This window comes from Dermacentor silvarum, chromosome 1 (genome assembly GCF_013339745.2).
Source record: "Dermacentor silvarum isolate Dsil-2018 chromosome 1, BIME_Dsil_1.4, whole genome shotgun sequence".
Classification (NCBI taxonomy): domain Eukaryota; kingdom Metazoa; phylum Arthropoda; class Arachnida; order Ixodida; family Ixodidae; genus Dermacentor; species Dermacentor silvarum.
Window position 1 is genome coordinate 44,114,465 of NC_051154.1, and position 23,926 is coordinate 44,138,390.

At 44.8% G+C, this 23,926-nt stretch overlaps 1 protein-coding gene and 1 long non-coding RNA gene across 12 annotated transcripts in view; one reads left to right on the forward strand and one right to left on the reverse strand.

Moving 5' to 3' along the window:
• The first annotated feature begins 4,574 nt into the window (after positions 1-4,574).
• The window catches only part of LOC119461860 (uncharacterized), a 465,401-nt gene continuing 446,049 nt past the window's right edge, over positions 4,575-23,926 (forward strand). For 4 of the 7 annotated variants that reach the window (XR_007466941.1, XR_007466938.1, XM_049667307.1 and 1 more), the window contains exons 1-2: positions 4,575-4,809; positions 15,626-15,703. Coding sequence is in view for 4 of the 7 variants with exons in the window: in XM_049667307.1 (XP_049523264.1) it covers positions 15,639-15,703 (65 nt within the window). In the remaining 3 variants the exon portion in view is untranslated. Of the gene's footprint in view, positions 4,810-14,745; positions 14,842-15,625; positions 15,704-23,926 lie in introns of all 7 variants that reach the window. The other 3 variants (XR_007466942.1, XM_049667301.1, XM_049667309.1) reach the window with 2 other exon arrangements.
• Positions 6,113-23,926, reverse strand: part of LOC125945505 (uncharacterized) — a 122,924-nt gene continuing 105,110 nt past the window's right edge. For 2 of the 5 annotated variants that reach the window (XR_007466959.1, XR_007466944.1), the window contains one exon: positions 6,113-6,609. This is a non-coding gene — a long non-coding RNA (uncharacterized LOC125945505). Of the gene's footprint in view, positions 6,610-10,108; positions 10,677-11,729; positions 12,377-23,926 lie in introns of those variants that run through there. The other 3 variants (XR_007466948.1, XR_007466953.1, XR_007466946.1) reach the window with 3 other exon arrangements.

Below are 23,926 nucleotides of genomic sequence, written 5' to 3' on the forward strand. Positions count from 1 at the left end.
CATTCGCGGACACATGCCTGTATAGCTTGGATATCAAAGCAGCAAATTTGTACGATTCAGTTTCGAAAAAGACACCGCACTTCAGGCCTGACAGCAGAAGGCAGCCAAAACATCCTTCAGGAGGTACGGGTAACTGCACGAAGCCATCCCGAAGCCAACGAGAGCGCGCGGCAGCCGAGCGAGCCGGAGCGAGCAGCGTCGATCCTGGCTCGATCACTCTAGCCAGGCGCTGTCGTGGCACGGCCGAAACGCACCGAGCGGCCGTGGTCGTGGCATGAACCTCCTTGTGAGGGAGAAATCCACCTTCTCGCCGCAAGGTGAACCCACGTGACGACCGTGTTATAGTACACTGTAACCGCGTCACGCATTCCTGAAGCGGCGCGGACCCGTGAAACTCCCCGTGAGCAAGGGGAACTTTTTGGGACAAAGGGGCAAGTCTCCCTCATCCAGGGAAGGTGAACTCCGCTTTCCCGGGTAAAGCCACTTGGTGGCTGTGCGGGACCTAGCTGCATGAAAAATATTTAACGACTAAAGGAAGCAGGAATGCAGCTGTGATGAAAAATAGGGCACTGTGGAATTACAATCGGTACAAAGTGGTGAGAGGGATTTGGAAAGGGGTGATAGTCCCTAGTATGACTTTCGGTAATGCGGTCCTGTGCATGAGATCAGAGGTTCGAGCAAGGTTGGAAGTTAAACAGCGAGGGGTAGGTAGACTGGCTCTGAGAGCACACGGAAATACACCAAATCAGGGGGTACAGGGTGACATGGGATGAACGTCTTTCGAGGGCAGGTAAGCTAGCCGCAAGATAGAATTTGAGGAGCGATTGAGAGAAATGGCAGAAAAGCGGTGGGCAAGGAGAGTTTTCAGTTATTTGTACATGAGGAATGTTGACACAAAGAAGCGGACCAGAAAATTGTCAATCAAATATTTGGACTGTAGGGGGGTGCAAACCAGGAAACAGCGGTTACGAAAAAGGTTAAAGAAACAGAGAGGGGTCTGTGGAAGACAGGTATGCAGACGAAATCGGCACTGGGAACATACAGAACTTTCAAGCAAGAAATTGCCGAAGAAAATATCTATGATAATTCTAGGGGAATCTCTTTGTTGTTTGAAGCCAGGACGGGAGTATTGCGGACTTAGATGTACCGAGTCAAGTACCAAGGTATAGACACGTTGTGCGGTGCATGTGGAGAGGAAGAGGAAACGGCTGAACACCTCATACTTTTCTGTAAAGGGCTTAACCCTACAGCGCAAAACACCGCACTTCAGGCCTGACAGCAGAAGCAAACGAGAGCAAACGAGGCAAACGAGAGCGCGCGCGGCAGCCGAGCGAGCCGCAGCGAGCAGCGTCCTGGCTCACTCTAGTCAGGCGCTGTCATGGCACGGCCGCGAATACAAGCAAAGTGCCTCGAGCGGCCAGTCGCGCGGCAATTTCGCGTGTATTCGCGGGCTTCATTCACGCTCGGAAAAACACTTTGGTCCCATTTCAGTTTCTAACTACGGGACCTCCTTCTGTAGATACTAGTCATGTAATTATGCCAGTTTTTGTATTGAATAAACTGATTCTGATTCTGATGTAGCACGTATTTGTATTGGGAGTTTTTCATGTTGCTCTACAATTTTCTCACTGGCACTTTGATAATTAGGACAATACATCTCGAGTTAGATTATTAATTACAATTACCTAAGGAAAGCTCAATAACAAAACATTACGGGCGGCTACTCCGCTGTACTGGAAACAATATGCACTAGGTTTTCTTCGAGTAACGCAATTGCTCTTTTCTTAAATAGTGGTGCATAATAGTTGGGACACCCTGTATAAGCACCTTCTCCCGTGTGGTCTTTCTTCACATATCCACAGGAGCTAGATAAAGAGCATCAGCGGGGCACTTTGGGTAGTTTGACTGTAACGACCGTACATCGCTGAAACGTTGGAGGGGCTGCGTTCCCAAAAACGAGCATCGGTTCCTCTTTTTGGCTCATGACTCTGGCGAGAAGATGCGTTTCGCGTTGTATTTGCCAATAAATAAAATGCATGGTACATTCGAATATAGAAGTTGTATATGTACTGTGCATTCAATCGTACTAAAACCTGATTAATTTCCCTGCGACAGCAGTGCCAGGCTCCAGTGCATATGATTTATTGCAAAATACCGTTTTTGTTTTTTTTGTTTTTTTTTTTTTTCACCCGCTAACAAGTATCTCTAGCGGGGGACACCAGAAGTGCACCGAGTGTGTCGCTGGCACTCAAAAAAAAAAAAAAAAAGTGACTCGGTTCGAGAATAAACGAATACATAAAGATACGGTTGCGGAAGGAAGCAGAGGGGAAATCTATTTAGAGGAACAGTTATAAGATTTACAGAGCCAGACCAAGTCTTCAGTGATCTCTTCTTCTCGTAGTCATAAAGGACACAATGGAAACTCTAGCAGACGGCAAGAAAACTTTGCTGCAGCAGGCTTCTGTTACGGTCTCGCCCAGTACACTGCATGCAGACGTGCTGGTAGTAGCAGACGGTCGCATCACGCGCGGATGATGAGAAATAACCGATTCGAAGTGTCATTCACCTCAGGAGACGTACAGTCGCGAGCAAAAGTCTTCTTCTTTCTGGGGTTTTACGTGCCAAAAGCAGTTCTGATTATGAGGCACTCCATAGTGGAGGGCTCCGGAATAATTTTGACCACGTGTTTTTCTTCTTTTTTTTAACATGCACTAAAACGCCCGTGTGCTTGCGTTTTAGTGCATGCACACGCAACCACACGGGCGTTCTTGCATGTCGCCTCCATCCAAAATGCGGCCGCCGCGGCCGGGATTCGATCCCGCAACCTCGTGCTCAGCAGCGCAACGCCACAAATGCCATGAATATAGGTATATTTTTTTTTTTCTCGTAGCCAAGGCATGCAGACTGAAATCGAATGGGGGCAGCCTACGTGTACCTGTTCGACCAATGTAATGTACTGACGCAATTCCAGCTTGCACGGCAGTGCTAGAAGACATTTAACTTCTTTGCTGATGCCGTGGCCTCTAGACTCGTACACCCGGCTGTGTTCAGCCCTCAGGTAAAGTGAACCACGGCCGTATATGCACAGGGAGCAGATAGAACAGGCATAACGGAGGAGCTTTTAGTACACGTGGTTATATATAAAGAAGAAGAAAAACTGACGCGTTTTGTGTCAGCGAGGATAAGTTAGAAGAAACTTCCGAAATTGAAATACGACCCAAAAATGGCCACACGATGACGAGACAGATACACAAAGAGTACCCCTGCGTGCAACATTAGCCGTCGTGGTGGCGTAGTGGCTTTGTGCTTATGTTAAGCGCGCGAGCGCGGGATCAAATCTCGGCCACGGCGGCTGCATTTCAATGGGAGCGAAATGCGAAAACGTCCGTGTACCGTGCATTGGGTGCTCGTTAATGAACCCCAGGTGGTCAAAATTAATCCCGAGTCCTCCAACAGGGCGTGCATCATAATCACATCGCGATATTGGCACGTACAATACCATATTTCAATTTGTTTGTGTGCCATATACGTTTTTTCTTTCTTTTTTTCGCCAGACATTTTAAAACTGAATTAACATGAATTTAACTAGGCCAAAACAAGTCCCAATAGGAAACATTATTCCATGTTAACTTCTCACGATTTGTGTTGTAATTAAGGAGATTCGATCCTTTAGGGGGCTTTGGCAGTTACGAAATGAATGCAGCCATGGATCTGCAAATAAAAATGCGCGCTAACAGAAATCCACAATACAGAAACGCAGGCAAATTGGGGACTTAATTCTTCAGAGAAGTTACGACCCTTCTGTGCGCACTTATTGTTGGTGCTCTAGATGTTTTCGGGCCTGCTAGAAAGATACGCTAAATGAATCCGCGTGAAGAGATGGTACCCGCCATTGTCTTGAGTCCCCAAGGAACTTTAGTCCCCAATTCCAAAGCTCTAGAGTATTTCTCAGAGACAGAACGCACGCAAGCCCATAATTCCATATTAGCGTGGCGCTATCAGGATTAAACCGTCGCGTCAATGGCGCCAATGTCTGTTGTACTCGACTGCGCAATGCATTTTGTAAGTTACAGGGCCACGAGCTACATCGAGAAAACAGCAATGACACTTTTTTAGACATCATCTACATCATGTTTTATTGGCTGAATGGAACAAAGGCGAAGCCGCGCTCATAAATAAGATATTGGACAACTATACGGGTTTCCTGGAAGTTCCTACATGTAAGTCGCTTACTCATGCTGCTACTAGCTGGAACTTTTTTTTTAATTTTTTGGTTGACAGGAGGGAATACACTTTAACATTACAAAAACACGCCCACACGTAGCTACACGTGCAAGTGCAGTATGTAACTTAATCGCCTGGCTGAGCAAGGATGACTCGGCGACTTCGTGTAATGACGCTAAACAATTGTACCCAGCCCCACAAGGAACGCGAAGACACGACGTGCCATGCATAGGCACCAATGTTCCTCAACCACGGAAAACTGGCCACAACTGAGTGATTAGGGACATGCAGGACTCATGTGGGGAATTTTGCGTTGTCTAAGGACAAGCGCCGACGGCGGCTCCCTGGACGTTCAGGTTGGGGCGGGATGGCGGTATTGTGTCGGTTGTGGACAAATCGTGCACGCGGAAATTTTTACTGTTGTTCAGTCGTTTTCTTCGCGAGTTGTCCGTCTATTTGTGTGGTGAGAACAAACGTCAATGCGAGTGCTCGAGTGAGTTGTGCTGCAAGGACACAAGCGGTGCTACATTAGTGAAATGTACTACAGACTCTATCGATAGAGAAACGTCGTGGATGAAAAGAAGGGTAAGTTGTATCAATAGAAACAGTAAAGCTGCCAAAAATCGAGGTGTGCCTTTTACAACTGAATATATGCCGCGCCCTCGCTAGTCGAAATGACGTCACTGTCTGTTCTGCCGACAGCTTGTCACGCTCGCATCGAAAATAATTCTTTTGCTTGGCGCATTTACAGTGACTGCAGCATTTTTGCAAATTCTGTTAAAGAACAAAGAAAAGAAAAGTTCAAGTGCTAGACGCGCAGCTAATGCTTGTTCGAGGTATGCGTGTCATGTAAGCACCGTAACTGTTACGAAGAAACCGTGCGGCTGCAGGCTCAGTGTAAGCGGTTTGCTTAACATGAAAACAGAAAAACGTTAAGACACAAGCTGAGATTATTTTGAAGCGTCCAAGCCACGTATATCAGTCGGCTAGTTTGCCAAAGCGAGTCCTACTACGTAAGCTATCGTCGCCAATTGCATATTTGCATTTGCCAAATAGAGGACGTTTGCTTTGTTTTGTTGCGTCGCGTCTTGTTTTTCGCACCGTGTTTGGTATGTAGAGGCTCCCGTCAACCACTAACCGAAGCCTCGATTGGGTAACGCTACATGCGAGGCGTACGTCGGAGTTCAGCATGGCTTTACGGCTGAACAAAGCCGATTGGCTTGCGCAAATACATCGACAGGACAATCTAATATATTCACGTTTGTAATCATATTCCGTTAAGTTATTGTGCAAATGGGCAGTCTCAACAGTAACAAAGTAAACAGCAGGCACATCAAGTGACATGTCATGTGACTGACGAAGATAATTAGGCTTTGGTCAAATGAGCAAGGCCTGTTCACCCTATTTCTTTACGCAAGGTAGCCTAGCCGGTAGGGGACATGTACACACACAAATTTCTTGCTTGTCATACATGTCGTGCAATGCGTGTGGAACATTCCTGTGGGTATATTCGATCTGCATATGGCATATTACTAGGGACAAAGGTAACACTGGCTTTGCGTCCTGTCTGTCAAAAGTGCTAATTGTGTGCCCTTGCAATAAATTAATTGCATTTTTAATGCAGTAGCGTTATATGGTTAATGCCATGACGACATTTGCATGGATGATCTCATAGGAAAGCTTGATGCTGTGAGCACAGAGCGGCAGCACATATTGTTCTCTAGTCTGCCCTCTTTCTCCATGACAAGGATTTTAAGAAAAACAACCGTTGTTGCTCCTGTGGTGCTGTCCAAATAACCAAATTTTTTTTAGTCAGAAAAGCTGCAGTTACAGAACAGTGTGCAGAATGTCTGAAGGATCATTGAATGCAAAGCTGCATTCACAGACAAATACATAACACTGTGTAATAACAGCATTTAGAGATTCTAATGGGCTGCTCAGTATGTCTATGGAACATAACGAAGCACCTCCAATGGCTACTAGAAAATGAATAAAGCTGGTAATGATCAGATTATGCCAGAGGCCTAGGCATTCCATCAAATAGTAGTGTAACTCAATAATTGTTGAATGTGGTTCCCACAGGGATAGACTAACTATACATATCTCTGCATTTAAATATGAAGTTCTTTCAACGTTTCTGATATATAGCACTTGTGTGACCACACCGATGCAATGACATCCAAAAAAAAAGAAAGAGAGAGTTGCAGCGACTAAGAACTTTGCCCTTTTATTAGTTGCAGTGTCTTTGCAAACAAACCCACACAAAAATTATACAACTTCCAGGCTCCATAGTACCACACAAGTTCCAATTAAGCAAGGCATTCAGTTACCACTGCAGGGTCTGAAATAATTTATTCACTTTTCACAGTATCCAACATATTGACTCTGAAAAAAGAAAATGAGAACTGATACAGGCATGATTTAGCAAGAAAGAACAATGGTATCACTTGTATGCTGTCAACATCAAATGGCCCTTTTTTTTTGTGGTGTAAAGGAATGGCACAGTTCTTCATGACAGTGCATTCCAATGTTTCACCACACTGGTGACATCTGCTTTTGGCAGTCTCGTGAACAAGCCCCCTTTAGCTGTATGTAGCACCAACCATCAAGCTTCTTTTTTTTTGCTTACGTAAACAAGAAAACAGTGAACAAAGACCATAACATCACATAAACATACACCTTTGTTACCTGAACATGCACCTGATAAAAATGCCCATAACAGTTGTTCACTGTTAAGTTGTAGGGTTTTATATGCCAAAACCACCATCTGATTATGAGGCACACCATAGTGGGGGAACTCCGGTTTAATTTACAGCACCTGGTGTTTTTTAATGCGCACCTAAATCAAAGTACATGGGTGTTGTCTGCATTTGGATCTCACGACCTTGTGCTCAGCAGTCAATTCACAACCACTAAGCAACCATGGCGGGTAACAGTTGACTGTGATTACAGTTGCCATGCTTCAGTACAACTGCTACTTGGTTTGTGGGCTTCTCAGCAAACTATTTCTGCATGTTTACAAGTGTCTTGAGGACTATGCAAACTGCTGTCGACGCAATATTAACTGGTAATGTCTTCCATTGCAAACATACACCCAGGTTATTAGAGACACCATACGGAAGGTTTCTGGATTCATTTGGACATTGTGGGGTTCCTTTGTGTCTACCAGAACTAGTGCGAGTATGATGAAATACAGTAGGTGCCTTTTCATGTTGACAAAAGAGGGAAGGTATTCTCGGACGATCTTCTTTCTCCTTTCTGGGGTTTTACATGCCAAAACCAGTTCTGATTATGAGGCACGCCGCAGTGGAGGGCTCCGGATTAATTTTGACCGGCTGGGGTTCTTAAACGTGCACTACAACGCAAGCACACGGGCGTTTTTGCATTTCACCTCCATCGAAATCTGGACGGAATTCAATCCCACATTTTCACTTTTAGAGATGCTTTCGCTTTCACGAGATTTCATGAGACCCGCACCTGGCACATCGATATCTATAAACAATGGCGTTCCTGCCACACTGTCTTAGTAAAAAGTCACACTGTCTCAGTAAAGTTGGCACAGTGAAAGAACACTGCGGCCCGTAGATGCCGAACATGTCTTGTGCTAGTCTCGTGAAATCTTGCGAAGGTGAAAATATACCTGAAAGTGATTGTCCAAGAATACCGCCGCAGATTTCTTGCAAGAAGTATGCACTGTTGTGTTCCTTTTACAATGTGTTATAACTGAGCTTTGTATCTCTATACCCATAAATTGTGACAAGACAATACTGAGCATGGGAATTCCTGCTTTTCAGTAGTGTGGCTCCAGCAATAGACATTGGTGCAATGCACCTGCTACCGATACGAAGCTTTAAAAAACATGCCACGAAGGCGGAAAAATACTGCGACTACAGTAATTAGTGTAAGCCAGCCTCAGCAAATTCAGCAGTGATAATGCTCAATGACTATTGATACTCCATGAATTACGCAGGTGAATGATAACTGCTTCTCATTTTTTTTTTTTTCACAAAAGCTTTATTACTGCATTTTTTATACAAGGTGTGACCGCATATGAAAACTTTGTTTAGGTTGCACCAAAGAAAAAAGTTAATGTGGTACAGCATTTGCAAGTGGGCGCTGTTGATGTGCTGTGTTTATTTATAAAAGTTAATGCACACTCAATTTCATGATCAGTAATAAAAATACTAAGGTGTGCTGATTTATGTTGCACCAAAGTTTTAGTTGCAACTGCTAATGTAAATAGTACACTTACATTGTTTTTTTACTACCTACCACTGAGCTTTGGTTTCTCAGCTGTGCTCCCAAATGTGGATGTGCTCAGCCTGCTTCTAAAACATTGCTGCAATTCTCAGCATGGTTTGCACTTTGCATACTCTAATCATATTTCTGTGTACCAAATGAAATCTGAGGCAACAAGACAAGCTTGTACAGTACAGTTCAATGTGAGATGCCACGCACAAGGTGGTGATCACTACTCCAAGTAGCAAGGGCTTATGAAAGTAGGCAGTACCGTGGGCAAAAGGGTAAGCAGTATTGCATGGAGCATATTGTCTTCAGCAGCTCCTCCCCTTGTGTATCAGCTTCATGTGCTCCAGACACAGGCAACCACATTTCTGCACATGACTTGACTACATGCAGCACCATTTGCTGTCGTACGCCCTTAGGAGGTTTGTGCACCAGAAAGTGATGCACATTACATCTAATATTAAGCCATACTGTACATTGCAAAATGCAGCACTTGCAAATTAACATGGCTGAGACCCATGAAAAAAAAAAGGAAAAGGTTACTTTAGTAGCCCTATCAGCAAACATGTCATATCAGTGGCACTGATACTTGAAGCACATGACTGCTTTGAATGGCGACAACCTCAGAATGCAGAGGTAAATGCACCACTGACCTACTCAGAAAGAATTTCTATAGGTGTACCAGCTGATTATTTTCTAGTTCCTAGAGCAGAAAATTGAGACAAACGAACAGAAGTCGACACACACAGGTGCTAGTGTGTATCTCGAGTTCTATCCATCCTTGTATCAAATTCCATTTTTCTGGGGTTTTACGTACCAAAACCAGTTCTGATTATGAGGCACGCCGTAGTGGAGCGCTCCAGATTAATTTTGACCACCTGGGGTTTTTTAACGTGCACTACAACGCAAGCACACGGACGTTTTTACATTTCGCCTCCATTGGCCGGGATTCAATTTCGCGATCTCGTGCTGAGAAGCGCAACGCCTTAGCTGACTGAGCCACTGTGGCGGGTGTATCAAATTCCTGCTCTAAGAACTAGAAGAAATGTTGTTCAACTCAACCCTTCCCGTTGGTTTTGCTTGCTTATTTCCATGATGGTCAGGGCAAAGGTGAACGACTTTCAATATCGGTCTCTCTTAGACACTATTTTGGAGCGGAGGCACAGAGGGCAAGTTCAGTGCGGTCCTGTGGGTAGAGCATGTACTGAATATTTAGTTTGCCACTCAGTGTAGTGGCTTTGGTCACGAGCAGCGCCTCCTGCCCTCGAAGTCTGCAGCATAAATGTTGCTGTGGGTCTCTGCAGCCAGATTGCACAGTAACAGTCCAGTTGACATTACAGGCTGCCACTGCACCAAATACTTCTGCCAAGCCTGATCACTAGGCTTCAATGAAGAAGGAAAAGCCATGTGCTATCTGCACAGCTCTTTCTGAGCTCATATCTTTGTAGGTATTACGTACTCCCACAATTTTTAAATTAATCTAGATCCATCCACTATATTACTGTGGGAAAAAATTAGTCAAGCAAATGAACTGTTAACAAAGAAGATTAAAGCTAAGTCAAATAGTTTTTGAGCTATAACAACACAAAGTGTTAAACAGAATATAGGTATGTACAGGGTGAATAACTAAGGGGTGAGGGGCGATATCTTCCTGCTTCCGATTGTGGCTGAAACGTTAGCTATGTTCACGCAAAAAAAAATTATGAAAACGCACAATTTTGTGCTTATTACTGGGCCAATTAAATGTGGAAAATAATGTGTTCACCTATGACGTCACATGAAATATCTACTCCAGTAGAATATTCTAAAATAAGATTTTTCATTGTACCTAGTTTTGCACTTGGTTTAAAAAAAATTTACCTCCAACCAACTTTTGCTTCCTTGCAGAACTTTCAAAGAGCGCTTACATCCCCAAAAACATTTTCCAAGAAAAATACTTTCGCAAGATATCGTTCACACAATCGCCAACTAGCACAATTTTTTCCAAGAAAATCGGCTACAGTTGCTTTTAGGGTCTGGGATGTTTTGTGTGGAATGACCCAATAGGGGAAACTTGTGCTCATTGTTCGGCTCTCTTAACTGCACCAATTCATGCGACTCTTCCCTAATTTATTGTCTTTCATAGTGATCTGCAAGTTCTACTGGAGTTGAGACCTGCCCTTTCGTGTGCGCCTTTGGTACGCTGTCTGGTTGGCTCAACATAGAACCTGCGACATAGCAAGCGCACATAATATGTTACTTTGGGTCTTAAGGTGGGCAAATTGAAATGTCTTAAAGGGACACTAAAGGCAAATACTAAGTCAAGCTAAAGTGACAGATTAGGGCTTGAGTATCTCTTAAGGCATCAATATTATCACTAACAGAGCCTTAGTAATCGAGGAATTTAGGTATTTGCAGGACACGATTAGAGACTCCCCCAAAACATTCAAGTACTTGACCGATGACGAAGGCACTCCTCATTTAAATTCTGTCACTAGTACTCAACCACTCATTGTAAAAACATCATTATATTGTATTACAAGACAAAAGAAAATGCTACTTGACTATTTCATTTTTCGAAAAAAGAACTTATTGACATTACACCGTTGTCGACAACGCGGCCGGTTCAAAGGTTTCACTTTCGCTCGATTCTGCGTCGCCCGTGCTTATGCGTTTCAGTAGTTCATTATCGTGTAGTGCTGCACTGGTTTTGCTGGCTCACGAAACTTGCACAAACTGCAAGTAGCACAGAATTCCACTTCCATGTGATGTCGTGGGATGCCGAAACGATCCATACCACTTGACCAAAAGCAGCTGCAGCGGTGCATCGTAGCGCTGTCTGTCGGGCACCGTTTTACTCGCCGACGGCAGCAATGGGCGGTGATGGCGTATGCAATGTCAGTACTCCCTGTTTGGTGTGGCGAGAGATTTGAATTGCCCTAAAGATATTGGACCCTTCAGGTGCAATTTTATCTTAAACTCAGTCTTTTCTTTGCACGAAACAAGCGTTGCAAGGTTTCTGGAATGGTAGTTAAACAGTCCATGTTGATTTAGTATTTGCCTTTAGTGTCCCTTTAAAGTTCGTTGGCACTTGTAACACACATTCTTAGCCCTGCCTTGCGCTTGGCACTAAACACACAGCAGCCGCAAGGCAGTAAAGCAAGTAAGGGTGAGACATATGGTAGAGGTTTAAAATAGGGCAGTGGTATCCTCTTCAGTCAGTGAAGATATGAAATGAATCGGTAAAGCAGCTGCCATTGAGTGACCAGTTGCAACTCAAATGATGGGATGGAGCATTACTGCTGCTGCAGGGCACGTCATGAGACGAACACTCAGCTGTTTGCACTACCATATCCTTTGGCACGCACGCAGATGGTAAAAAACGAATTGCTTGTGTGCTATTGTATAAGCATATCATTGCACCAGACAGTCGCAATATATGTGCGCCCACAGTGCTGCTCAAGGGCCATGTCACTCAACCCAAACTATGTGCTCAAGTACAAAGTGGACATTTATGAACGAAAAGGAAATATCCGCGCTGTAAGCATCTGCGTAACTATCATGAGCAAAAGCTTTGGACCCGTGACAGCAGTTAGAAATTTAATGTTCTGATGTGGGCCGTACAGCTTCAAATTGCGAAGTGTGCTGCATTGGTCAAAAGAATGTGAACATTGCACCACATTATTTCAGGCTGCCTACCTAGGCCATGAAATAAGAATGCATTTTCATGTTCATGGCACCTGTGGTCTTCAGACTTTCGCTTGATATTGTACATCTCCTGTCTACAATATGTGCAAGCTATGAATTTACTGGGGGATGTACCAGCCACACTCACTTTGAGCATGAAATGAATCCTTGCAACAATATGGCTCCTGCAACAACTTCTTCAATTGGATGTTCAGCATATGGCTGTGTCCAAGGGCAAAGGCTACACGAGACAGAGAAAGAGAATGCTTAAAGGTGCTGGCATATGGACAGGCCAGCAAATGTTGTATGCAACTACTGATTTATACTGCGGATTGAGCAAAACCATTCAGATGAGAAGGGCAGGTACAGACAACATGAACGCAACCGCAGTTTTGCAGTTCCTGCACAAAGCAAGCCGTTACACATGCAGTATGCCAAGCCTGTGTGCTATAAATACAATAGCTGAGCTATAGCAGATTTTAAAGATTACAGACCTACCAGCCAGATGGTGCTACTCACTGTGTTATCTCCGACCAGTATACATCCCATTTCAAATGGGTGGCTGTCAAGCAAGACTTCATTGCACTTAGCACAAGACTTCAGTATACATCCCATTTCAAATGGGTGGCTGTCAAGCAAGACTTCATTGCACTTAGCACAAGACTTCATCCTTAGTATATTTCAAACATGACAGTGTGCAAATGCTCTTTTTAGTAGTATTCTAACACACAGTTATGTGTCTGGGAAAAAAAAAAAAAAAACGCACAGGAAGACGAATTCTTTAAAGTGATAAAGTTTCAGTTAGGAATAAGAACTTTTTGCGTCTGTGCAACTGCATGCTTGGGTGAATATGCTCATGAGGAAAAGACAAGCTTTCAGGCAGCATGGAACAAGGGGACAGTGTTGAGAAAAAAAAATAAAAATAGGACAAAGGCCAAAATTAATGTGGTGGCTGCCCATAGAGAATACAGGCGAGTAAGGATTACTTTGTTGTTTGATCCTTTAGAAACAGCGAAGTGCACTAATACCTTCCAGGAACGATGGGTGCATGTGTAGTCATTGCATGCGTCTTTTTTAGCCTTCCCCTCAGTGACTCCACGTATGTCACTTCAATGCCACTCAAGACAGAGATTCACCGTTAGATGAAGGCGTGAAGTGCATGCATGAATGAATGTGCATCAACAGTAGACGAACAAGCTATGTCACTGGAGCCAATGTTTTTATGAGGGGACTTGTCTTTGTCAGGGCAGCAACAGATTTCTGTGGCAGCGTTTATACCGGGTGTTTCTATGAAGACAGTTAGTAATATTTAAAAATAGCCATTTTGAAATAAAAAGACAATTTCTTCGAAGACATGCTGTGAGCGGTGGCAAACGTGGAGTTACGGATGATATGAAGTAATTAGTTGCTAATTAACAAGAATTCAATAATTAACTTTTAAACCTCTAATTTCAGTGGGCGCATCGTAACCGGCAAATTGAAGCGAGCTCTCCGCACAAGCCGTATCAACATTTAGATTTGAAGAAATGCGATTACTTGAGGAACTGTAGCATGATGAAATCCGGCTATCAGGGCGTGCGAAACTGAAATTGGGAGGGTGCGGCTGCGAGTTAGGAGTAAATAGTGTAAAGAAAAAAGCAAAGCAATCAATATGGTCATACACCTTGTCGAAAGCTCAGAAGGAGAGAAAAGAGGTTGACCAAATATTAAATAAATGGAGAGAAGAAATTAAAATGAAGCTGTATGATAATTTAGTAAATAATAGCTTGAGAGAAAAAGAAGTAAATCTGTGCGAGGGGGATATGGTTAGCATTAATCTTAAGTTCACGGTGCTGTTTATATTTGTGCCATTAGTAGTACGAACATATTCGAGAGCTCCCTTTGGAATATTCATGCCTGTTACTTGCAGTTAACATGTGGATGTCACTCTCTATACTTTGTCCCTGGAAGAATGAAAGTGCAGCTGGACCCCCAACCTGTTGTATAGCTATCAAAACTAAACCCCCTCCCCTCTCCAATTGTGCTTTTTTCAACACCGTGAGTTCCCTAGCCCTACTCTAGCACCAGCTTATTTTCGTCCTCGCCCAATGAGGATGGGCGGAGAGTAACTACGAATAGTGTGAGCCTGTATTTTCACCAATCTTGATCTCTATATATTCATCATCATGGCCAACTCCTCTTCAGTGGTCCTGCCGAATAAAGCTTGGAGGTAACAGCCATCTCATAAGTGGTGGAGGTTGCTTTCGATGGCTTGGTCCTCTATGACTTCGAGATTCCCTGGAGCTTCGGTTAGGTCGCCGCATGGTTCCCCTTTCCGCTGCCGTACCCCAAGAGGAGGCAACGCATGCTGCCAAGGAAAGCAGTTGCTGCCCTGACAAAGACAAGTCCCCTTGTCGAATTGCTGGCCCCATCCACTGTAGATGCAGCCTGCAAGTCGAGGCTACGCTACAGATACCCTGGCCAGATGATTTGTAATGTGTTTATGTCTGCTAAAAACTTTAAGACGGCATTAAAATCAAAAGGCGGCTCAAGGCTAAGAAAGAATGCTGGGTGAAGAGGGATGTGCTCATGCGGGATAAAAGTACTTTTTACGCTGAGTTTCTATTTCAGAGCACTGGAAAAGAACATAGATAACTAAGTAAGTCGCCACACCCATCACATGTCGGAGGATCACTTCCTGTAAGGAGATACAAGTGTGTTCCATAGGTATGTCCTATCCTTAACCTGCAAAGAAGCACTTCCTTGTGTCTTGTTGTTTTCCGAGATATCGGGATATCCATTTCCCGATTCTTGGTTTGATTACATGTAGCTTATTTGACACTTCATTATCGCACTGCCTTTGCCAAGATTTCTGTAATTCATGGCCCAAGGAAGGCTTTAGGTCAGTGGAAGGGATGGCTATATTTGTGTTTGTATGTTCAAAAACTACCCTTCATTTGTGACAGCCAACTTTCATCATTATGGCCATCTACTTTTAACTGGATCTATGTGGGATTGTACATTCTATGCCCGTTTTTTAAAAGCATGTATATAGGTCAATTCTCCAAACCAGGAATGCCGAAAAATGTCTAAAGAATAGAGGAATCGAAATAAATATGTTCTGGTAAATGCCAATTCTCTTACGAAAAAGATTTCAGTAAACATAAGCCAAATTTTGGAGAAAAAAAAAACGAAATACAGATGTAACAATGAATGTGGGAAAACTAAATGTGTAGATGTTACCTTCTACACGATGTGGTGAGCAGGAAACAAGACTTGGATTCCAGAAGCTTGCCCCTGTGATGGCAGCAGTGGACACAAATGCGTGTTGATGGGGCTGTGAAACAGAGAAGTTCAATTATTTAATGCCTGCAGCAACTAAATTATCAAAGTGCAAACATGCACGTGTGAGCACATTAGCATTGCAGTAGGTATGCTTGCCACGTTCAACAAAAGGTATTGGTGTTGTGAAACTGATGTGCTTTCACCATTTCTCCTGTTCATATTTCAGCAAAGAAGACACTATGATGGACTCGTGCACTCCACTCTGGCAAGTTCCTAGGAGCTACAACACTCAAGGATCAGCAATGTAAGCGAGGCTATTTTATTAGCTCGTGGTATGCAATGAGACATACATTTTTCGTATTTCTTACTTGGGAAGATATACAAGCCCCATTGGCAGTTTTGTTTAAGAGGTGAGTAACGTACTGGAAACAATACATTTTCATATCGTTGGTTTTTGGCAGTTAACAGCTCAATAATGATGGCATGTGTGTGATTTGAAGCAAATCAAATTGCAGGCAAACTTTGTGTACACTAAACATCAAGCCAGTTTGTTTACAAAGTAGAGTGCTGTTATTATGCACACATTCAAGTGCATAATAGAACAACCTTGATGAGTAACCGCTTTTTATGAAATTAGAAATTGGGTGACGGTGGTACCAACGGCACGCTAAGAATTGTCACTTTTCCTCGGGGTGCTACACCACCTGTTGCTCATGCCAGAGCGTTTGGCGATCCTGATGCATACGGACAGCATGCGCGTTTCCTTCGAGACATGGTTCTCACACCTGAGTGACACATGCCGAGCGGAATGCGTCGCTACTATGAAGCGAGAAACCGTGGATCGAGAGCATTTATGTAACGGCCATGGATCTCTAGGAACTTAGGGACGCAAGACGCTACGCGGAAAAACGACTGCATGTTGGAATTACTTCTAAGTTATAGCACTTAAAGACGTCGTTACGGCGATAAGACTGGCAGGGCATAACGGCGCCTTTCCACCGCAGCTTCTGTGCCTAGTTTATGCGGTTTACAGTTGCCCCTGCCCGAGTACGCCTGTAGCACAAAAGTCCCTAGATAACCAATGCATCCAGGGACTTTGGGTAGCATTGCTCTCTTCGATCTCTGTTCAAAGGACTCTGGCATTGAAATATCTGCAACCGGCTGCGCCGCGAGATCTTTCAGCCTCCTGCGCAGCACTCGGCACGAGCGAACTTGAACTTCTACGCTTCGCCAAGCGACGCACTTATAATGGTGAACCGTTAAGTTATAGTCACCAGACGCACTTTCTGCTCGTCGCCTAGCAAAGTTGATTTCGTCGCTAATACAACGGCATTTCGCCATGGGTGTTCCGACCGCGTTTACGTAGAACAAATGCGCTGTGGAGCCGCCGATGCACTCAAGCCCGAAAATTACGCAAATGACGTGTGGACTAGACAGAAAAGTTGTACCCTAACCTTTCGTTCGTCGTTGTAGTTAGCGTTGACACTTAGATTTGTAGTACACGAGCACTCGTCGTCTCTACAGTCGCCCTTGGTGTTTTTACAGTTCGTAAAAGTCCCTAGTCCCCACTTGGAACTTGTGCCGAGCAACGTTCAACGGAAGGCGTGTTCGTTTACCTCCTATATAACTCTGCATGCACTTTATCCACCAACAGCGCGTAATTAAGCCAGATCCTGGAAAACATGACAGCGAACTTTTTGCTGTCAGATGCAAGGCCACACGAGTCTTTTGCACCTCCGTTGATCTCGTCGTTGATCTCGTTGATGTTGATCTCGGCTGGCAAGCGGGATGACGGAAATAGAACGTTGCTTCGTATGATACCTCTGGTTTTTGATTCACACGTGCTTAAGTTAAACTTTTGGCAAAACATTTCGCTCAGACTTGTTTAATGACGTTTTATTAAGTATATATATACGTTATACGCAAATACAAGTTGTACCTCCAAAGGTTTTGTAATGGTGTGTTTCTGCAACAAGCAGCTGGCCACAATGAAATATTTGATGCTGACGACAGGTGGTATTTCACTGTTATACACACACACACACACACACACACACACACACACACACACAAAGTTTCACACGCAAATACATAGTGTTAATTGTGGCACACTTTCGTGTTTATCTGGATATGAAAGTCTGGCGAACTGAATACACGCAAGTGTGGCCACTTCCTCAAACCGGTCAAATCGTGATTTTTCCGTGGGGGAATAACAGAATTTCACAAAGCACCTCCTGCGATGCATGCTTTCTCTTGTACGGGAAGGAACAGCCTGCGTGTTCACGTTATAACAAACCACTTTGCTTGAGAACCAAGACGTAGCCGGATGCGAATTACCACTCTGTTTCGTCGAACGTGGAAACGTCTCGTAAGCACCAGTGTCCGATTCCAGATCAGATGTTGCATGCTTTTATAATAATGACATCCTGTTCCAAGCAGCGGTGCCGCTGATAGTAAACAGCAAAGCAGACGCCTGCACGACACGGCCAACGTTGACACTACGTACGGTCACGTGACACAACGCCAGGATTTCGTTGGTCGTCTCGCACGTTGGTAAACAAACGCACGTGTGCCGAGACGCCGAGAAATAAAATGGCTCATGTTTCGGAGCCCGACCGACTGTGGTTTCGAGATTTATTCCTTTATGCTATTAATAGCTACAATCTATCTCTTGATTCTCGTCTACCTATTGACAAATTTTATTTACATTCTTTTACACTGCGTTGGTCCTCGTCAGATGGTCCGCATCTCTTAACAATGGTTCTTTGGGCATCTCTTCGCACAGCCGTTTACGGACGCACGATGCGTTAAATATCGTTACAAATAAAAACGGTAGTAGCCGTACGCACTTATAATCAGCGATTGTCGATTAGTGAAACGAATGAGGAGACATTCAGTATGATGCTACGCCAGGTTAGAATTGTGCCTGTGGCTAATCTGAGCATTCACAATGTCTCTTCCTAGGTGTTTGTGTCGTGAAGTTTGTATTGTGCTGAATGCCTTAGTAGCGGCCATAAATAGCCCATGCACCAAGGTATGGGTGCAAGTAAACCGCGTGTTCGTAGGTCGTCTGCTTCCGCGTTTGGGGTTCGTCGCACCTTCCCCGGCGGTTTTCGACAGCTGCTACAGCGCGCGCCGCATTGCGACAAAGATTACATTAATTACATGAGTGTGCAGCAATTTTCGTGCTGTTAGTGTCCTGGCATTGAACTACAATACCAGGCAAAATCTCGCGAAACGTAAACTAGAAAAAAAAAAAAAAAAAAAAAAAACACTCCAAGCGACGGAAGCTGTTCATCTTCGGCCGAATTTCTACTTTCTGGGTAGAAATTTTCAAATTCGAAAACGGTGTGGAATATTACAACACATTCGTTGACAGTGCATCCGTGCATGGGGCCGAAGGTGATGTGTTCGCTTCGATCGAGTACCGTGGTGCGCACCATTTATATTGGAGGCCGTATACCTAATTAACGTTGGAAAGACGCGCTAAAGCTGTTCTCTCTCTCTTTTTCCAGTGAGTTGTTTTTACTTGAAATCAAATACATGCATTGAGATACGTGTTCAGAAGGAAGTCTCATAGCACATGGCTGAAAGGAGACCCCTGTAAGTCTTAAGCAGACGGCACGTACGCTGTACCAGCTGTATTCATGCATAAATTTCGATTGACACGCGAGCACTCGTTGGGCGGCCAAAATAATGTGAATTTTAACTCGCTTCGAAATTCGACCTTAACCTCGCGTACTTTCCGGTATGGGTACGTAGAATTTCCGGCCGATTAGTGCCGCATCAGATAATAAGAACGCGTGCTGCCGCTGCAGCGATATATGTACCTGATTTTCCCCGACCCTCTGGAAAGCGCTCACACTAATTGCAGGGCATATATATTACGTAACATTTTTAATGGACGCGCGGGCACGAAGCGATTGCGAGCGTACGCGAAAATATGGGCCCGTATTTACTATTTCTGTCAAAAACACTAAGGTGAAGTGACAATGTTTATACAGTGTCTTGCGGTCTACTAGTCGACAGCGGAAATCTGGCATCCGCAAATCAGTCTGCACACACTGCACATATGGTGGAAGCATATGATGATCGCTTCCACCATGCGGTGATCTCTCCTGTTGTAGTTACCGAAGTTGACGCTTGTGTAGCAGCGGACAGCAATTCCAGGCCCGATTTCGGTCATTTCAGCCCCTATGTAATACAGCAGTACAGTGACCTAGAACATTCTAGGTCACTCTAGCAGCAGGCCCTCGTCAGGCTCTCGGTAATGCAGAGGTAGCTGCAGGCTGCACACGCTGGGCTTTGTTCCGAAGTCCACCAGTTCTCTGTCGAGTACAGATACATCCGCTGATGCAGATACAGCTCCACGCCAAAAGCGTCGTCCATAAAGGCGTTCCAAATGGGTGACACTTCGGGTTGAGAATCCCCGCCGCAGCCTGCGTAGCTAGGCGATGCGGCGTGACGATGTAGCACCAAGCCACAATCGTAGCGCTATTGAAGATTAAACTAAATCTTCTAGCCACTGTATACTAGCAGCTAGCTGTAGAGTGTACTAGAATGGGGGAGTGGGTCCAGCGGACGCCTTGGTACAGTGTACTAGTACGCTGTAGTCTTGGCAAGCGCCGAGGGTAAAGTAAAAAACGTTGAAATTGTGGCGGCGCTGCCGTCGCCTTATTCTGAATCTCCGGCCAATAAACGTGGGCTCCGGCTGTTTCGGCAGCGCTCATTGGCTGAGGCGAGCTCACGGGCTGAGAAGCTGTCTGCTCGACGCACCGTCATTGTTGCGTCGTTTGCATTCTTTCCGCCGCTCTTTTTCCATTTTAGTTACAATAGTTCGGTGGGGATAATATCAGTGCTGCCGCCACCGAGTTTACGCCTGTCAAAGCTCCATGCAGCTGCGGTAGGATCCATAGGCGCCAAGTTTTAATTTTTCCGGGAGTGGGGGGGGGGGGGGGGGAGGGGAGCTGGACCTGACCAGCTTTCCGAACCCTATATATATATATATATATATATATATATATATATATATATATATTGCCTTTAATACAAATTACACTGGAAACTTCGTGTTACCTCGAAAGACCGTTCACTGAAACGACGAGCTTATATGAGTATTTGCAAGACCTCAGAGTAGGAGACAATTCAGTTTTATAGCCTGAGTCCCCTGACTCCCCTCGTACCACCAAGAGAGTGGCATCTCTCGGATGAGCCATGCGACAAGCGGATTCAGTTAAACACGTTAGGAAGTTATATTTGTTTTGTGCGCATTACGTTGCACAAGTACACATTAATGAAAAAACGCTATGTAACACCTTGTAAATGTTTTAATACAAAAGATACGATCAAGAAATATTTTGCTGACGAAAGGTCAGTTATTGAGAAGATAAGACATAACATATATAAAAATTAAACGATATATAACAATTTCTGAACACAACTTATCATGAATTATCAGCAAACGTATAATGTGATTCCATAACGCAATAGTTTCATTACTTGTCGAAGCATGCCTTATGTCACTGGTTTCGTTTATTTTCCGGAGGCAGAATAAAGGATTATAGAGCAAAAATCAACAGGTGCCCAAATAAATAAATATATTGACAAATAAACAAATAAGACAGCGATATCTCAAAAGCGCGAAAGGACTCGATAGCAAATATAGAAACAGGGTGGATTGTGTTATTGAGCAGAAAATGCAGCATATGACGAATAAAAATCAATAAGGAAAATGCACAGCATGGACTGGGGAGTTTTACAAATAGCGCAACCACGCGTATTTTCTTACCCAAATGCTTTCACTCTGCTCGCGCTGTTATGTACCCCATTTTCGTTCTTTTGTATATAACTTTTTGCGTTGTTTTCTAAGCCAGGTGGTTTGCTTTGACTTGTAAGTGGGTGCCTTTCTCTCTCCTATTAAAGACATCAGTTCGTTGTCTGATGCGATGATTTCACCATCATTGAAAAAGTGTTCGTTCGGGCACTTGATCTGGAAATTAAGTCGTCGGCAATCTTATTCAAATTGATATTGCGGGAGAGTTCTTTGTGGTCGTGCAAAATAGCCAGGTGGTTCAAACGCGCTTGTCCAGTCGTCGACCGCAAGTGCATTTTCAGTCGCCGAAGGCAAGAAAATGAGCTCTCAGATGTAGTCGACGAGACAGGTATGGCCAACGAAATTTTTTTTATCTTGGCCATTTCCGGCAAAAGGTTTCGCAGGTGTTCGCCCTTGCTCCCCGGAAACATGTGCACGACGTCCTCGAATGTGTGCAATGATAATGAAGAAGAAGATGTGTATTTTCCAGATTATTATGAACAAGTAACAAACACTTGTCGGACCTGTAGCCGAAGGCTAGTTGAAGGTCGGATAAAAAATATAAAGGAAATCCTAGCACAGCAGGAATGCGGACCTTTGCTGGCTTAAAATGTCAATCAGCATATCTCTGTGCAAAATAAGACGTCCTGGTTCAAGGTCGCCACCGTAGAACGCTATCACCGTAGAACTTCCCTGGCAAGCTGCTCAATGTGGGACTTATGCTGCCACATATCAGGTGGATACCTGTTGTTTAACGAAGACAGCACTGTGTCAAGTACTTCATAGAGTCTCTATAGCGGTACATATCCCTCGTTGATGGAAACACGCGAGCTGAGGAGCCTTCTTGACAGCGGCGTGGAGTGGAGTAGTTTTTTGCTTAGCAGCTAGAACACACGGGTCCTCAACTCCTACTTTTCCTGCCTCTGCCATACATACGCGGGTCACGCGCTTTATTTTGGAGTTCATCTGCGCCGAGTTCAAGTTTGGGCCACCCGAGATGGGAGGTCCCTTCGCGTGCGCTGTCTTCCCGCGCGCCTAGTGTTTTGTTTCCGCTGGTCCTTATACGGTGGAAAATACGCTTCCTTTTCAGCGTCAGACAGGTTCTGACGAAGTACCGATAAGCGAGGTGCCCACTGTTGATTTTGTTGTTGGTGCTAATGCTGTGTTTGTAGCCGGTGCACATTGCAACGTCCGCAGCCACGGTAGAAGCGAGCTCGACGCCTGTTTTCTATTTCTCCTTTTATTGGGACAGCAATTGTATCGACACCCCAGGCAAATTTTCGCTGTCGTCGTCGCCGTGATATTCCGTATAAAGTCCAAAAGTCATATGAGTGAGCGACCCATACACTGTGGATGCGAGAAAAAGCGCGTAACACTGAGCCGAAAAGGATGGCGACTTGATCGACATTATCTTCCCACGCGGTCAATATTCGGGTTAGTTGAAGGTCACGTGATTAAATGCGCACATGGGGAGGAGAGCACGCGTCTTCTCATCTAACCCTGCCGCAGCTGCGAATGAATGTGCGCGGTTGACGCTTACGCGGCCCGCGTGCCGTATCCAATTGTTGGTAATCATTGGGGGGGGGGGGGGTGCAATGATCAAGGTCGAGTATAAGGATGGCTGCTAACTTCATGCGCGCTGTCTTCTTAGGCTGTTTTTCCGCGCCCCAAGTTTTGCAGGTCGCCTAGCCGAAGTTAAAAGACAGGAGTAATTGGAGATCCCTGACGGAGGCCGTCCTGTGCAGATGATGATGATGAATCGAATTTTCGGAGTCGCGGTAAATCGCATGGCTGTACGAACCGTTAGTCCCCGCTGCCGGCGTTCTTCATAATGCCAGCGTTGTGATAGCGACTGCTCGTGGTCACCCAGCGATATATTTACAGGCTTAGATGGTCGGTGCATTGCACGATGTTTGTTATTTCAATTAGTAAGTAAATGTTACTAGAATTCGTATAGGCGGTATAACCAACGTACAGAGTCGCGTGGGGGTCGCACTTTTTTTGCGCAATGTTGGCGAGCCTTACATGGGACCGGGCCATTTTATCCGATTTTTCCAACTACGAGTATGAAATCCGCCGTAAACCTCCGCGATCGCCTCCTCTCGCCCTTTATAGTAGTGTCCAACTTTAGAAGGCAGCGGCATTTGCCCCTCAAAGGCGGATGCACACGAGCATCCACCAATGGGCGCGCACTCTAGACTGACGTCATGAGCCGGACGGCCCGTGACCCCGCCGACAGAGGACATGGCATCCCGCGCTTCGAGCTGGGCCGAGTCGCGTCAGCGGGACTATTTTTTTAGTCGCGGCGGCACTCGGCTGCTGAGCTTCAGTGGTCAGGGCGGTGCGCCTCTCCTGTCTTCTTAAGTTGTGACCGACTTTTTTTTTCTTTTTTTTAATAGTTGCGACGCGTTGTACGCTGCGCGGGAAAATTCGCAGTGGAGCGCGATCGGAATCAGTGGGGAACGCGATTGCTTCTCGGTTGGATTAAAAAAAAAATGCCTTTCCAATTGGGGGTGCGGCTCTTACACGGATTTATACGGGAAGAATCTTCCTTCGTGTTATTGTCTAATGCTTCGCTATCACTAATACTGCTTCGCCTTTGCGGCAAAACTGCAGCCTCTTTTTTTTTTAATTTTTATTCTGAGTCTAGTAAAAGCTCTGCTGCGCATGACTGCCATTGATTCTGATTTCGAGTGAATCCGGCTTTTCGTCACT